The sequence below is a fragment of the Cuculus canorus genome, chromosome 2 (genome assembly GCF_017976375.1).
Source record: "Cuculus canorus isolate bCucCan1 chromosome 2, bCucCan1.pri, whole genome shotgun sequence".
In the NCBI taxonomy this organism is placed as follows: Eukaryota; Metazoa; Chordata; class Aves; order Cuculiformes; family Cuculidae; genus Cuculus; species Cuculus canorus.
In genome coordinates, this window is record NC_071402.1 from 120,613,267 (window position 1) to 120,628,138 (window position 14,872).

The window sequence follows — 14,872 nt, forward strand, 5'->3', positions numbered from 1 at the left end:
TTCTGCTAGCTCACCCAGACACAATTCCTTCTCCTTTTCTGACTGGGAATAGATCACTCCATCAGAAAACCATGAAGATACTCTCTTCCTCCTTATGCCTCCTGCCGATTTCTCTTTCAGGTCTCTTACACTTTTCCAGTTGTACTTTCAACTAATGTGCCAGTCCTGAAAAGCCAAAGCTGCAAAAACTTAAGCTTAAAAGTCCCTGCATAGCACTTCTATAGGAAACAGCTGAACAAGTCTTAGCTGCTATTCATTGTAGCTTGTCTAGAAGTGTCTTCTCAAAATAGAAGCAGTCAGTGCCCTCACCTGCGGAACTCTCTTGTCCTTAGCCATAGTGTCATCCTCAAAGCATACTGGGAAACACTGTTCTGGCAAAATGACGAAGCATGGCACTAAGCAGAAATCTTTTCTTCTTCTTTTTTTTTTTAAACATCTTTTTATTAGCACAGTAACAAATGCAGACTTAAGTAGCCCACAACATACAACCAATCCACTGAGTGACTCCTACTCCACGCCTTACAGTTAAACAGCTTAAGGTATTTCACTACAGGTTACCATAAGTCCTGATTAAACCCTTTATTCTTTTCACAAAGATAGATTGGCTTATAAAATAATACATTAACTACTTCTCATTTCATATATGAGGCCATATATCCACCTCTCCGTATCACAGATCATGAGATGACAGACTTTAAAAAGGATTTGTTAAATACCGATGTGCCCTCCATAGGGGAAAAGAATCCCAACATCTTTTTACAAAAAAAGAACAAACCAAGAAACCCAACCCAGAATATCCCCCAAACCAAACCAAAACAAAAAGCAAAAACAGTGTGTAGAGTCTTGAAAGGACTTTTACATAAATGTCAACATATGTACCTGTACAAAATTAAGCTGTTTTAATCTTTTACATATTGCAAGCAAACTGAAAACCAAAGAAGTCTAAGAAGTTTACATTCTTCTCGGTACTATACGTGAGCTAATATTGCTGAACTAATTACAGTCTTAAAATATGCTATTCCCAATCCTAGCTGTCTACTGTAGCAAGATACCTTAAGTTACAACAACAAAATCTTAGGAAATAAAAGACTGAATAAAATCTGTTATAGAAATACCCTACTCTTTACCAGCACCCTCCCTCCCCCCACCCCTTTCAAAATCATAAGCAGCTCTTTCCATCACAGACGAATAATGTAAGAGTTTGACGAAAATCCAACTTATGTAGCATATCTTTTGGTCCACTGTCTGGCCATTCTGTCATGCTCTGCTCTGTTAGTCATATACTGAGTGGCAATACTTCCAACCAGGGGATCAGCTGAAAAGACAAAAAGGCAACCCACTTATTTCAGAAAAGTCACCAAATAAAAATTTAAAAATAAAGCTGAAGCCTGAGTTCAATACAAGGAAATCACACAGGAAAAGTACATTGCAACAATCTAAATATACTGAACTGATGGTCTGTATCTTCATTGATTTGTGTGTATTTATGGTGATGCACTAATCTATTACTTAATAAAGAGCAAAATGCCAATTAAAATTTTAAGGAGTTTAAAAGACAACAATCCAATAGTCATATTTTTGATTATCAAGGACTTCCACTGATTCATGCATTTCAGGTTTATTTTAGCCCACACTCACAGTGTGTTTGTATCAAGATAAACCCGCCTTCTAGGAAAGGTCAGATCTCAAGGAGAGCTTTTACTTTTCCAACAGGTTTATTTTTATTATACACAATATAGTGTGAAATCTGGTGTTTCTCCCATCTTTACATGCATATAGAAATAAAACCTGTAAAACTGACTTTGGAAGCCAAGACATATTCCTCTTAACTGGTGAGTGGATTACAGGTGAGTTAGAGAAGCAGTGATGACTACTTGTAGTCACTGGTTTTAAATGGATGATGAAAAGCAAAAGATTAATAATTCCCTTGTTTTCAGAATGGCATTTGTGGCTCTTCTAGCTCCTTTACTGAATTGCCACAGTCCTACAGACCAGCTAAGAGTGTTTAACCCAAAACCAGAGTTGGTTTGGAAGGGGAAGATTTCATGTGCTGGAGGAGGACCGCCACTTTCCTCTCGGGTCAGCCTGAGGAGCAGTGAACAGCAGGCAGGTAGGGTGCATCACCTCCACCTGCCCTGGAGAGGGAAACATGCTACGCTAGACGCCAAAGCCGTGCTGGCCAAGCCAACACGATGAGATGAGAAAAAGGTTATCTGGGTGCCAGGTGGGATGCAAGGTGGCAGGTGGACTTTGTGGCCACGCAGGGGACTTACCCGGGTTGCAGTCTGTGAGGAGGGAGCAGATGGAGAGGAGAACTTTAGAGATGGTTAATGCTGGGCTCCAGTTGTCTTTTAAAATGTCCAGGCAGATGACGCCTTGGCTGTTAATGTTACAGTGGTAGATTCTTGTCCGAAACGTTACCTGCAAGAACAGACATCGCTGGTGGGCTGGGGTGCCCTCTGGCGGCCGCTGGAGGGAGCGCACCCCGCAGCTGCCTTGCACTGAAGAGCTGCTTCCCACCGGCAGTTCCAGGGTGAAAAAACAGATAAGACCCGAGCTCAGCTTTGATGATGGAGGAAAATCAGAAAAGCCTAGTTTTAAACCAAAATAATAAATGCGTCCCACGAGCACAAGGCTGGCAGCACCGTTTCCAGCCCATCCCAGTGTACCTGAAGGGTGTTAAATGCACCTTGACCAGTGACAGCACATCTGATGGAAAAGGAACCAAAATGCAGAACGTGGGTGGCTTATCAGAGCCATGGAATGAATTGCTGCAGCCTCAGCACAGCTGACAACGTATCCACCATCTCCCCGCCAAACAACGTCCAGCTTTCCAACCCTGGCTGCTTATAGTCACTGTGAAACCCAAGTTGTGGGGGTTTTAAATTTTTATTTATTACCTATTTGCTCGCAGCAGCAAAGAAGCCTGGGGATTTTACAGTAGCATTTTTCTCCTGCCAGGATCCCAGGGACTTGTAAAATCCCCTGGACAGGCCAGGGCACTTGGAATTGCAGCTCCCATCACTTCCAAGTGCTGAGAAGTTGGTTGAGTTTTATTATTTTGAAGTTTGGGAGATGCAACTGAGCCAAGCGGCTTGCCACAGAAATTGTCCGAAGGAGAAACAAAAGCACCATAAGCCTTTTTAAGGAGAATACAACATGACCTGCAGAAATGCCTTACTCTGACTCACTGGGTCAACAGCAACAGCAAATTTGGTGGAACTTGCATGAATTAGGATTATGTGCATGAATAAAGGTTAGCGAGTTCATGCCCTAAATCCTCAGAATCTGTCAGCTATCCACACCCACAAATTTTATTGTCTGTTTATAGGTCATGGGGGTATTTGAAAAAACACGCTCGGTAAGCGTGCAGTACAACAAGCACACACTAGTGCTTTCTCTCGAGATCAGACCAGCCCACGCACAAAACTTGCCAGCCAACTCTCTTTTTTTTCCTACACTCTTTCTGATGCAAAAATTTTGCTTGTGACCCTCCCTCTGGCAGGCTTGGGGAACAGACAGGTATGGCGTGGGGTGACGCAGCTAAAAAACCCAGTGCCTGGCATGGCACCTGTGGGGTGTTCCCAAAAACACTCCCAATGCACAGAGCACACCAGATATTTTTAGGCTCAGGTTCACAACTGCAGTTACTTGTCACACAGGAGACGCCCACGCTGCACACTTGGGGAGACTCTCATTTGCTCCTTGTAAACTGCTTCGATTTTAGATTAAAACAGGAAGCAAACAAACATAAAGAACAGCAAATCCCTATACTTTTGCATGTTATGAGTGGGAATAGCAAAACGTCTGCAAGACAGCAGAGATGTGTCTCTTTCCCAAACTTTCTGCAACAAGGTGCAGCTCCAAAACCAAGAACCTCTGCTGCTTTCTTACCTGTATATATAGCAGGTAAGAAACCAAAATGACTTTTGGTTCCCAGATCACCTAAACCTCAGAGGAAAATCAGCAATAGCTCCCTACAGTCATGCGGAAGTCCACAAACATCAGCCTGAGCAGCGAGCGGATCTGACTGTGGTACTTGTCCCAACTCATGCTGTTTAAGGCAAAATAGAAGTTTCTGGCATTTGCAGTTGCACGCAACGACTCCACCTTGGGTTCCTAAGTAACCCTCAGCCTAGCCCCACTGCTTGCTCAGTATTTCCCTATTTGACCTGCAGATTTGGTCTCCTTCCAATAAAGCTTCTAAATGTAGGTGAGGTAATAATTTTAACAGATTAAACACTTCCAGAAGGGGAAGTGGATACAGTAAGGACCAAATTAACAGAGAGATCAAGAGTTCTAATTTGTAAAGACAAAGTTATTAATCTTGATTCTAAGCACAAAAGCTAAATACTCAATACTGCAGGAAGCAGTCTCTGTAGGCAGTCTCTCAGTCCAGTTGACTAATAACAAAGCACAAATCATGTTTGCATCTAAGAATTACACTTACTTTTTAATTATTATTCAGGACTGAGTGGAAAGAGAGAAAGAAGCCTCCCGTATATTTGCAGAACAGCATGGTTCCTTAGGGAATGTTAAGATATAGCCCTTAAGGTTTATACCTATGGCAACAAAAGCAGTTTTCTCCAGTTAGAGGAGTTCTACCTACCAAAGCACTGTGGGAAAATTCTAAATTTGTTTTCACCTAAGCAGCAAGCCAGAACTGAGTTGGTGTTAGACACATGCTGTCCAGATGTTCGCCATTTACATTTTTTGCTGATGGTACAAAGGCCAGCTGTGCAGAGACCTCAAATAAAGCTGGGAGAGGAATTGGATGCCCACTTAAAACCAAACAAAAGTATTTAAAGTAAATGTTCATTACACCTTAAAGGGGGGAGGGGATGGAGGGAGAAATCACAAAGCTAGCAGATTCTGACCAAAACTAAGAGAAACTGAGTTACTTAAAAGATAGCATAATGTATTCAGGGTCAAGAGAACAGCATATGGAACAGCAGAAAAAAAACCAGTGTAACTGAATGATCCTTTGGAAACGTCCCACCTGAGATTACATTAATGCAGTGACTACACAGAGTTAACTACACAGCTTTTGAAAAGCCATAAAAGAAGCTAATCTCAACCTTACCCTGAAGTGATAGCAGAGGTTAATTTACACAAGCAGCAAAACGGGAGTGGTGGGAAGGAAGTGGTTAGAGGTTATTAATACAAATGATCAGAGCACACGCCAGGTCAACAAAAGCTACTGTTTTCACCTCAATAAATGAAATCTAACCCAACTATAATGTAACTCTTGGGAAAACGTCCATTGTAATAGTACAAAAGAACAGCAGTCATCTTGAGGACTAAGTACTGAACTCTTAAATTCTAATTATACTTGTTTATAGGATTCTCCTGAATCCAGGCCCACTCATCATGTGCCTGACTCAATTGCTATCTGAAACAAAGGCAAAACCAGAATACCACACAAAACGAGAAAACAAAAAAGCAATGAACAGATTAATCTTCAAAGTGTTGCATGGAATGCTCAAAGAATGTAAAAGAACTCCATTATACATATTTAGGACCAGAGAGAGAGTATCTGTCCCTGTATCAGATTTCTCCCACTGAAGTTCTTTGTACTGTGCAATGCATTTCCAAGTCAAAATTTAAGACCTTTAATTTCTCCAGCAGTACAGCAGTGCCGTCCCTCTTTACATCCTTCCATTAATCTGTTATTATCACTTCAGCACAGTCCTCTGGCTCTCCTATAGCAAAATCCTCCCCCACGAAAGTCTGCTCAAACATATTGAATCGAACCCTCAGCTGGAGCTAGGTCCAGTTCTCAAAGGCTGCACCTGTATGCCCTTCATCACATATCTTTAGGATGCTCGTCAACCACGTGGCATTTGTTGATAGTGGCTATGCCTGAACACCTTCTCTCATGTTCCTAAGGACTTAGAAGCCTGCCAGGATGACCGGTTTCCCCTCACTTTATTTAAGAGTGTAAATCCTTTAATGACATTTAATTTTCAGTTATGGAATCTTAATTTAAGTTATGGAATGAGTTCTACTACAGACATTTCATCATGGGGCAGCCCACAGCAGGGACTGCCCTCATCAGAATTACCGAGGACTCAAAGAGGCAGTAGAGGCTTGTTTCCACCAGTCCTGCAAGGCTTACCAAAGGAGATTCGAGGGAAACTTGTCTTTTTACTCCAGACAGCTTAATCTTTACAGAGGCCAAGGCTTTTGAAATGACCTTCAACCACTCTACTGCTCTACTAGTGCTTATCATCAAAATGATACACTGGGCTTTGTTTCAACGAGCTGTTTCTTTATTTCTTGGCTTAAAAGACTAATATAAGGCTATAGTGATTACATTAGCCCCTACCACTTCCACGTGACCCACAAACATGATTTACCAGCTACCGCCAACAGCTGTGCAATCCAAAATCAACAAATGCATAGGAATAAAGCAGGAGTAATATGATTATAATATTTTCCAAATTATCATTGATTAACACTAGTGTAGGTGTTAACACAGGAGCTGCCACGAGTCTCTGCTTCTCAACAAAATAAAGGTTATTCATTTAAATCCGAAGTACTGAAGTAGCACAAGTACATTCTATTAGAGCACTCCTGTACTTTCTCTGATATCCCATCTCATTGTGATTGAAGTATTTTATTTCCATATATATATGTGATTTGTAAACCAACTTGGACTCCGCTACATGAAAGACTCCATTTAAATGCAACTCTACTATAAGCCAGTGCATCTCCACTAAGCTAGCCTTTTAAGGCCTCACTAAGTAGTGTCCTTTTTTCAATCCCATTCTTCTTTTCCTCCGGGTGAGGGTTTAGATCCAAATATAAAGTCAAAGAGGTCCCTGTCTGAGTCACAGAGCAGAAAGCAGAGCTGAGCTGGAATGACAAAACTGTATCTTTGGTTCTGCATCAGGGAACTTGACATATAGGGCTGTCCCAATAGCACTGGTAGTTATAATAAGGTCTTGTAAGCCATCTGGCTGGAAAAGCCTGGGATTGTAAATGCTTCTGACCTGGAGCACAGGAAGCAACAGCGTAGCAAATCACACCTGGGAAGGTAAAAGCTCCCTCTTTAAAGACCTATTGGGCTCATGACAAAAGATAGTGCATATAGTTGGTGGGACAATAAATTATGCAATGCAAACTAATTAAACCAAAATAATGAAAAACTATTCTGAACTGAATTAAACTCTTGACACAAGAGAACCATCTGTGCTGCCAGAGAACCTCCAAAAAGGGATGGACAGGCATCAGAAGGAAATCACTAGAGATGTCCCAGGTTAGACCATGCTGCTTGGGAATCGGAGCCCTAGCTTAGGTGTAGAATATAACGTCCTGTTGATACTATCAGAAACCCTGAGCTTTTTCAGAAAAGAACACAGTTTCCTTATTTAGGGAAGCTCCCATCGACTTGACTGGTATGACCAATTAGCACTGTTTTGGCTGATGGCCTGAACTAAGGCAGCAAATCCTTTCTACTGCAGACTAGACCAAAGTCTGAAGATGGAACAGTCATTGGTGTTTATCTCATCAATGCAACTTCTTCTGTAGAAAGTTAAACGTGCACATAAACACTTTCAGATACAAGGCAAACATGAAGCATATACACAACCACCTCTTCTTGTAAACCAACAGTCTTCCTCTGGCCAAGTATGTGAACCACAAGATAACATTCACCTGCGCTGGTATTTGCCTTGTAGCAGTGGAACACTACACCACCTGAATAGAAGAGCTTCACAAATATAACACACCTACATAAAAAGTCTGTTGCTGTATAAATAGGTGAACTACACAAGTACCCAACAAAACAAAAAAAAATAAATACCACTTTCGTGGCCAAGACACAGAGAGCTGTTATGCTTATGGTAACAGAGTGGTTTGAGAAACAACTATTTGTATTCTTTCTCTTCTCCTCAAGTTTATTTACTTTTCAGTTTCTTAGTCCTATCCCGATGTCTGCACTAATTCCTTAGGACCACTTATAAACAGAAGCAGAGGAAACTAAAACAAACTCTAAAATAGTAAGCAAGAAGACTGGAAATGCCATTAACATTAGCCAGCAGAAACCAATGTGACATCTGAAATGAGCCTAAGTTTGTTCTTAAATAGAGCAGCTTTCAAATGGGCTGCATTCCATTAACACTGCTTGCTAATTGATGGTCTGTTGAGCGGTCATGACGTAACACATCAGCTACAGGTCTCTTACCTTTGGAGGCTTGAAAGGATATTCTGGTGTAAATGTGATGTCAAGGAAGAAAACACCTCCCTCATAGACTGAACCTGGAGGTCCTAGAATGGTTGATCTCCATTCGTAGATGTTATCACCTTTGGGTCCAGCACTAAGAGGCAAAAAAACCAAACGGTTTAGGAATATTACTACTGTTCAACTGAATATGCCCTCTTACATTCTTCAAGCAGGATATGGAAGAAAGTTTTCAGTGTTACAAATCACACACCATCTCAAGTAAAGATAGGGATTAAAAGTAGAATGAATGCTTCCAAGATCTCTGAGATTTTACCGAGACTTATCAGTGTTCCAGACTGCTTAGCAAAACTGAGAACCTAGAGGTGAGGTATGGTTCTGTCCCGACATTTATAAGAGAAATATTGCCCAGAACTACACCCAAACATGCTACACAGTCTCAACACAACACAAAATTTACGTTTTGGAGAACAAATTCAGAAATAGCTCTTCCAGCTCTTCCTTAAGAAAACCATACCACATCAAAGACCGTACTAAACACATCAAAGACTTATGCTGATTTTATCAATCTTGTGTGTTCTTTAAAATTAAGATACAATCCTATATTATTGCTAAACCAAGTCTCATGGTATAATTGAAGGAAGCCAAATACATGATGATGTTCTTAAATGTCAAGATTTTCTACAGTTTCATCATTTTGCTCCACTTATTTCTAAAACGAAGCCACATGAACTCATCTCATTGATATTGTTTGTATTGTGGAACTGCTTTTGTAAGGGGAATTTAAACCACTGTGTCAAATTAAAACAGTGCTTTCTCAAATCAGCTTTGTCTAATTCTACATCGTCCCTAACCTGCCAGCAGTTCTCCTTAAGCAGTAGAAACTAAAGGTGTTGCAGAACACAAATGTCTGCTTGTTGAAAATTAGTTTTACCGAGATCCTCAGACACTTGTATTGCATAGCGTGCTATATGTCACTGAGTATTTCTAAGTACAGCTCAACCTATAAAGCCATTAATAGTTTAGGACTCCATTGCTACCTCTTTTTTTCCTGTGCTGCTATGGTAGTATTTTATCTATAAGATGCCAGTGGTGAAAACTCTATTTACATAAAGGGAGCTGCTGACACAGCTTTTCCCATCATAGATATGCTATGACTTTGGAAAATTCTTCTCCCTTTATTCTGTAAAGGGCCAGATTTTAAAAAACCCCTAATACAATGAAAACCAGCATTGCTTTTCTTTCCCCATTCTTTTAACAAGGCTAATGTAGGACAGAAGGATAAAAAAAAGGGCTCTTTTAATATTATAACAGTCATGGAGCTGTATAACTTGAGAAGTAAGGCAATCCAATAAATCCAATATATATGTGGCAATATGCATTTGATTAATGTGAAAGCAATCAGGGTAATTGCTAAGTCTAAGTAACAGCGTTACAAATAGAAATACAATTACAAAAAAACAAATTCTCAATGTAACAACAATGTTCAGACATGCCTTTTTCCCCTGATCTGTGTAGTACTGGTGAGTGTGCTCTTGGCAGCAAGGGAACAGAGGGACAGAAAGGGAGCTGGTTCTGTTATCAAACCTAAAATTTTTATTTTCAGATTGAAATAAAAATAAAAATTCACAGTACGTTAGTCCTAAATAGTTCAACAATAGGGAAACTATGACTAAAAGCATGCTTCCCGGTGAAAGAAAGCATGTAAGAAGGTAGTAAAGGGAGACAGGCTCTCTGCAAGCGGATGCACCAGCCACTAGGGAAACATTTCTCTCCTCAGAACACAAAATCCCACACAGCTAAGACTGGTACTAAATTAAAGTAAAAGCCATTCTATCCTGAACACTCCTGGCATCCCACTCCACCTTAATGACTTGGCCCTGTCCTATGCAGGTCTATATATTTGGGCACTCAGTAGTCTCCAGCTACCACTTGTGCACTAGACTGGAAGAGCGTTATATTTCGACAGGAAGTTCTACCTCTCAAAACACATCAGCTTTGCTGTGAAAACTTACTGAAAAGGACTCTCTGGGGCCCCCTTAGCCACCACTCCAAGGAATCACCTCCTTATATATATATATTAGCAACCTACCGACATATTTCCATGATTGCAAGTTGCACTGGCGATCACCCTCTCCTCCCTCCCCTAAAGATGGAGGTACTGAACAGAACAGGTACTTCAGGTTTGTTAGCACCGATTTACTGTTGGAATTTATATCATGAGAACTGCCCACTGGGAGCAATTCAGCACTCAAGAAATGTGATGTGTGATTAGCACCGAATACAGCCCTCTGAACCAACGAGTAATATTTCAACATTTTGCATTTTATTTCCAGCTTCAACCCAGAGGACTATCAATAAAAAAATCCCACAGACTTAAAAAATAATATATTATTATTTGTAATAGTCTTAGAAATCCCTTCTATCCTATTAGGTTTCCAATTAAAGCTATCACTGCATGCAAATAATATGCTAGACCTATGTATTAAGAGAGTGCAACATCTTTGTAATACATCAGTAGGCTTTAAAAGCAATGTACTAAGCTTACCTTTTAAGCCTTTCATAATTCAATTAACAGAGTGAAATAGCTGTAGATGTCCAATTTTTACATATTAACATTGATTTCTTATAAAGGAAAGACTGAAAGTGGAAGATGCATCAGCTTCAGAATGCAATATTGCTTGGATTTAATTTAGGATTAAGTAATATCAAGCAGCTCAAGAAAACCTCGTGCTTTAATAGAAAAGTGACAATACTGGACCACAGCCTAAGTGCAGCAGCATTAACTTTTGGTGGAGATATAAAAACTATCATAGGTTAAAGATTACATTCTTTGTTTAAAATCCTTGCAATTATCTACTTCAAAAAGAAATTCACTGATGCATAGATACAGGGCTCACAGGCACAGCTGCCACCTTGCCTCGTGTATGTCACCACTGTTTAAATTAAGTGTCTGGATCTAGTAATGAAACATTTTGAAGCTGTCCAACACATGATCACTGGGAAGGCAATTTTAACCAATTAAATAGAAATTGTTTCTACTGCAAGACAAGAGTATGAGAGCAACAACTTTCTGTATTGAACTCAATAGCCCACAACCTCTTCATTTGCAAAGAAAGGAGACAAAGACTGGTAATGCAGAGGAAAAGATGACGTCCGAAAGAAAACTGAAAAAATCCCATCTGAAAGAAAACTGCAAAAATCCCAATCCATTGTTATCACATCAGGCAGTATGTGTGATACAGCAGTGCAACTGAGACCTCTCTTCTCTGCAAAACCAGTGATATTCTCAGTAAAGACGTGCTGCGCCCACTGTGACAACTGTTCCTGATCATTTCCAGGTCGCTGCAGGCTTATCCTCTGGACAGACGTTATGACAGTAATGCCCTTAGGAAACTGCTCAGTGCCAATGTAGGTTTTGTTCGAGGACTATCTAACAAGTCTAAAAGCTGTTTTCTGAATCCTCCTGGTAAATGCAAGGCAGAGAGAAAGTTTCAGCACAGGTGAGACCAAGCTCAAAGTTCCACACGGGCCAACTCCCAACCTGCTTTGTAACAATTTGAAGAAACCTCATCTTGCTCTGCCTCCCATTGCTGGCAGGTGTCACGTTCTTTTTCAGCCTAAAAACCAAACAGGTAAATCAGAAACGCCTGCAGCAGAGGCTGGAGAGCAGAATGATGCCCAGGTAAATTGGCTGCAAGCTCAGATGCCTTGCAGTACTGAGCAATTGTAAATACAGGACTCTGTCTCAGAAATTAAGTGTTCATGGAGAAGACACACACACACACACTTTTTCATGCACTGAAAAAGACTGAAATGTCAGTCCAGAAGAACAGCTAGCCTGGGGCTTTTTGTATTAAGGCAGCTGGACACAACCTCCACCACAAGCCTGCATTACATGATACCACCCTGATATTCGCACATACAAACTCAGCTCCTTCCTTTGCCTGGCCATTCCTGGGCAAATCACTCAAAGCATGCCTATGCCATGGAGGGAAGACAGAATTTTTTTGGTGTTTATCACATGTGGTAATGTATGAAAAATCATGGGAATACCCTGTTGGTACTTTCCAGAAGAATGACTCAGAAAGACCCCACTGTTTATGCCAGCTTCCTAGTACATTTGGAAACTACCTGGTCCTTTCTAGGAGTTGACCAGATGATGTATAAGCTTCTCCTCTAAGGAGAATACGGCCTAGTGAATACTTTAGTTCGAGATGCAGAAAAGAAGCAACAGTAGATCACTGTAGTGACCAAATCAGTCGACACCACAGACACTAGGTCAATAGCAGCACATACTCTGAGCATATGTTCACATATGCTGAAAATGAGCCAGGAATGTGCCCAGGTGGCCAAGAAGGCCAATGGCATCTTGGCTTGTATCAGAAATAGGGTCACCAGCAGGTCCAGGGAGGTTATTCTCCCTCTGTACTTGGCACTGGTGAGACCACACCTTGAGTACCGTGTTCAGTTCTGGACCCCTCACCACAAGAAGGATGTTGAGGCTCTGGAGCGTGTCCAGAGAAGAGCAACGAAGCCGGTGAGGGGGCTGGAGAACAAGTCTTAGAAGGAGCGGCTGAGAGAGCTGGGATTGTTTAGCCTGGAGAAGAGAAGGCTGAGGGGAGACCTTATTGCTCTCTACAGCTACCTGAAAGGAGGTTGTGGAGAGGAGGGAGCTGGCCTTTTCTCCCAAGTGACAGAGGACAGGACAAGGGGGAATGGCCTCAAGCTCCGACAGGGAGGTTCAGGCTTGACATCAGGAAAAAAATTTTCACGGAAAGGGTCATTGAGCACTGGAATAGGCTGCCCAGGGAGGTGGTTGAGTTACCTTCCCTGGAGGTGTTTATGGGACAGGTGGACGAGGTGCTGAGGGGTATGGTTTCGGGAGTGTTAGGAATGGTTGGACTCGATGACCCAGTGGGTCCCTTCCAACCTAGTCATTCTATGATTCTATATTCCTTTTAAAAGCTAACTAATTTAGAGTAGTTTAAAAATGCCAGAGATGGCTATCCGTCAGGGTGATGAGAATGAGGACAATTTCATGGCATGCTGAAGTAAATACCAGCTAATGAAAAGATGTTTCAGTTAAAACCACAATTAACAAAACCACGAACTCAATACTCCTACTCCATATCCCTAGATGCTATTTTTGAGGCTATTTTCCTCTGAACAGGTCTGATGCAAGTAGCTGAGCTGTTTTGAAGTTGTACACTTGTGGAAAACAAATACAATTTCCAAAAACACTGCAGACATGACCTTTTCCTAGGGACACAGCTCGAATCAGAAAGCAAACAACATAGTAACGGCACATAGGAATTCCAGTGTGGCAGAGAATCTAATGATCTCCAACATAAAGCTACACCATTACGAACCGATAGCAACATCAATTTTTTGTTGTTTTATTTTGTAGTAAGAAACAGTGCGTTACTGAAAGTGGAATTGCATCTCTGTCATGTACACACCACCTTACTAGGCAGCTAGGAAATATTTACTGACTGTTAGAAGGTGTCTTTTTTCCCCTCTCTTTACCCTTCCCCACTTTTTTCTATTTTCTTCTTTGCTTTCTTTTTTCTTTTTTTTTTTTTTCAAAGATGCAAGGCCAAAATGCATTAGAAATTTTGACCAGCTGGAAGGCAGTGTATCATTCTCATACGAAGTTCTGGTGCACCTTGATTTTCCTTCCTAACCACCCAATTCCTGACCTGAGGGCAAATACGCTTTCTTTTTCTGGTAGTCCACCAAGTGGGTCCATGCTAAGCTTGCTCACCTACACTGTTAGGCTGAATCTGGTGCAGAGATTGCAAAAGTACTTCAGAAGTCCTAGATCACTGGCAGAGGCAGAGCATGGTCTACAAAGGAGGAGGACAGCTCATCTAGCTCAGCCATTGAAAAACACACAAAATCTGTCAACTAAAGAAATTTTCCCCTACAGATCTTTAAGTAAGCTGCGTAAAAAATGGGTATGACAAAGAATTATAAATAACCAAATAAAAAAGCAACTAATTCCTTGGCCATAATGTCACTTCAAAAAATGTATTAATACACAGCTCTAATTTTAGAAATAAATTGTCACCTCCTGCACATGCTTTACCTAACAAAATGTATTAGTATTATTCTTATAACTACAGCACTGAGACACTCCATTCACAGACAGGACTCCACTGTGCTAAATACACTGCAATGCAATTCAAAGTGTTGTGTACACAACTTGCAGAGGTTTTTCAATTAGAAAATAAGCATTAAAACATTACAGAACTATTAAGAAGAAATTCAACCACACAAGATAGCAGCAGTTAAAAGGATACTCTGGGCCATCCATTTAATTGCCATTTTTTGGTCAAGTAGTTTAGAAGTTGGATATATTTTTTTTGCCTCCCATATTCAGTCAAAGAATGAAATGAAAGGAAAAGAAAGAAAAAAAAAGTCACAATACAACAAAACCCCTCCTGCACAACCGTGAAAAGTTAAAGTTAACACACTGAATTACCATGTGACTGTGTGGGTCAGGGTAATATTCTGCCCACCACCAGTATACATAGTTGAGCTGCTCATCTGTGTTAACATTAGCTAAAAATGATGGATTGATCATAGGTGAAATGCCTACGAGCTCAATGAGAGACTCAGGGAAAAGGCAGCAAGAGAAAAAGTTGCAGCCGGCTTTAATTAAAACAGAAGAAGGGAGCAAAT

The 14,872-nt window shown here is 40.9% G+C and overlaps 1 protein-coding gene across 5 annotated transcripts in view; it reads right to left on the bottom strand.

Moving 5' to 3' along the window:
• Positions 1-484: 484 nt before the first annotated feature.
• Positions 485-14,872, bottom strand: part of UBE2E1 (ubiquitin conjugating enzyme E2 E1) — a 45,579-nt gene continuing 31,191 nt past the window's right edge. For 2 of the 5 annotated variants that reach the window (XM_054057613.1, XM_054057617.1), the window contains exons 5-7: positions 8,189-8,321; positions 2,274-2,421; positions 495-1,315 (exon numbers count right to left, since the gene is read on the bottom strand). In XM_054057613.1, the coding sequence (XP_053913588.1) occupies positions 1,218-1,315; positions 2,274-2,421; positions 8,189-8,321 (379 nt within the window). In that variant the 3' untranslated portion in view covers positions 495-1,217. Of the gene's footprint in view, positions 1,316-2,273; positions 2,422-8,188; positions 8,322-14,872 lie in introns of all 5 variants that reach the window. The other 3 variants (XM_054057615.1, XM_054057616.1, XM_054057612.1) reach the window with 2 other exon arrangements.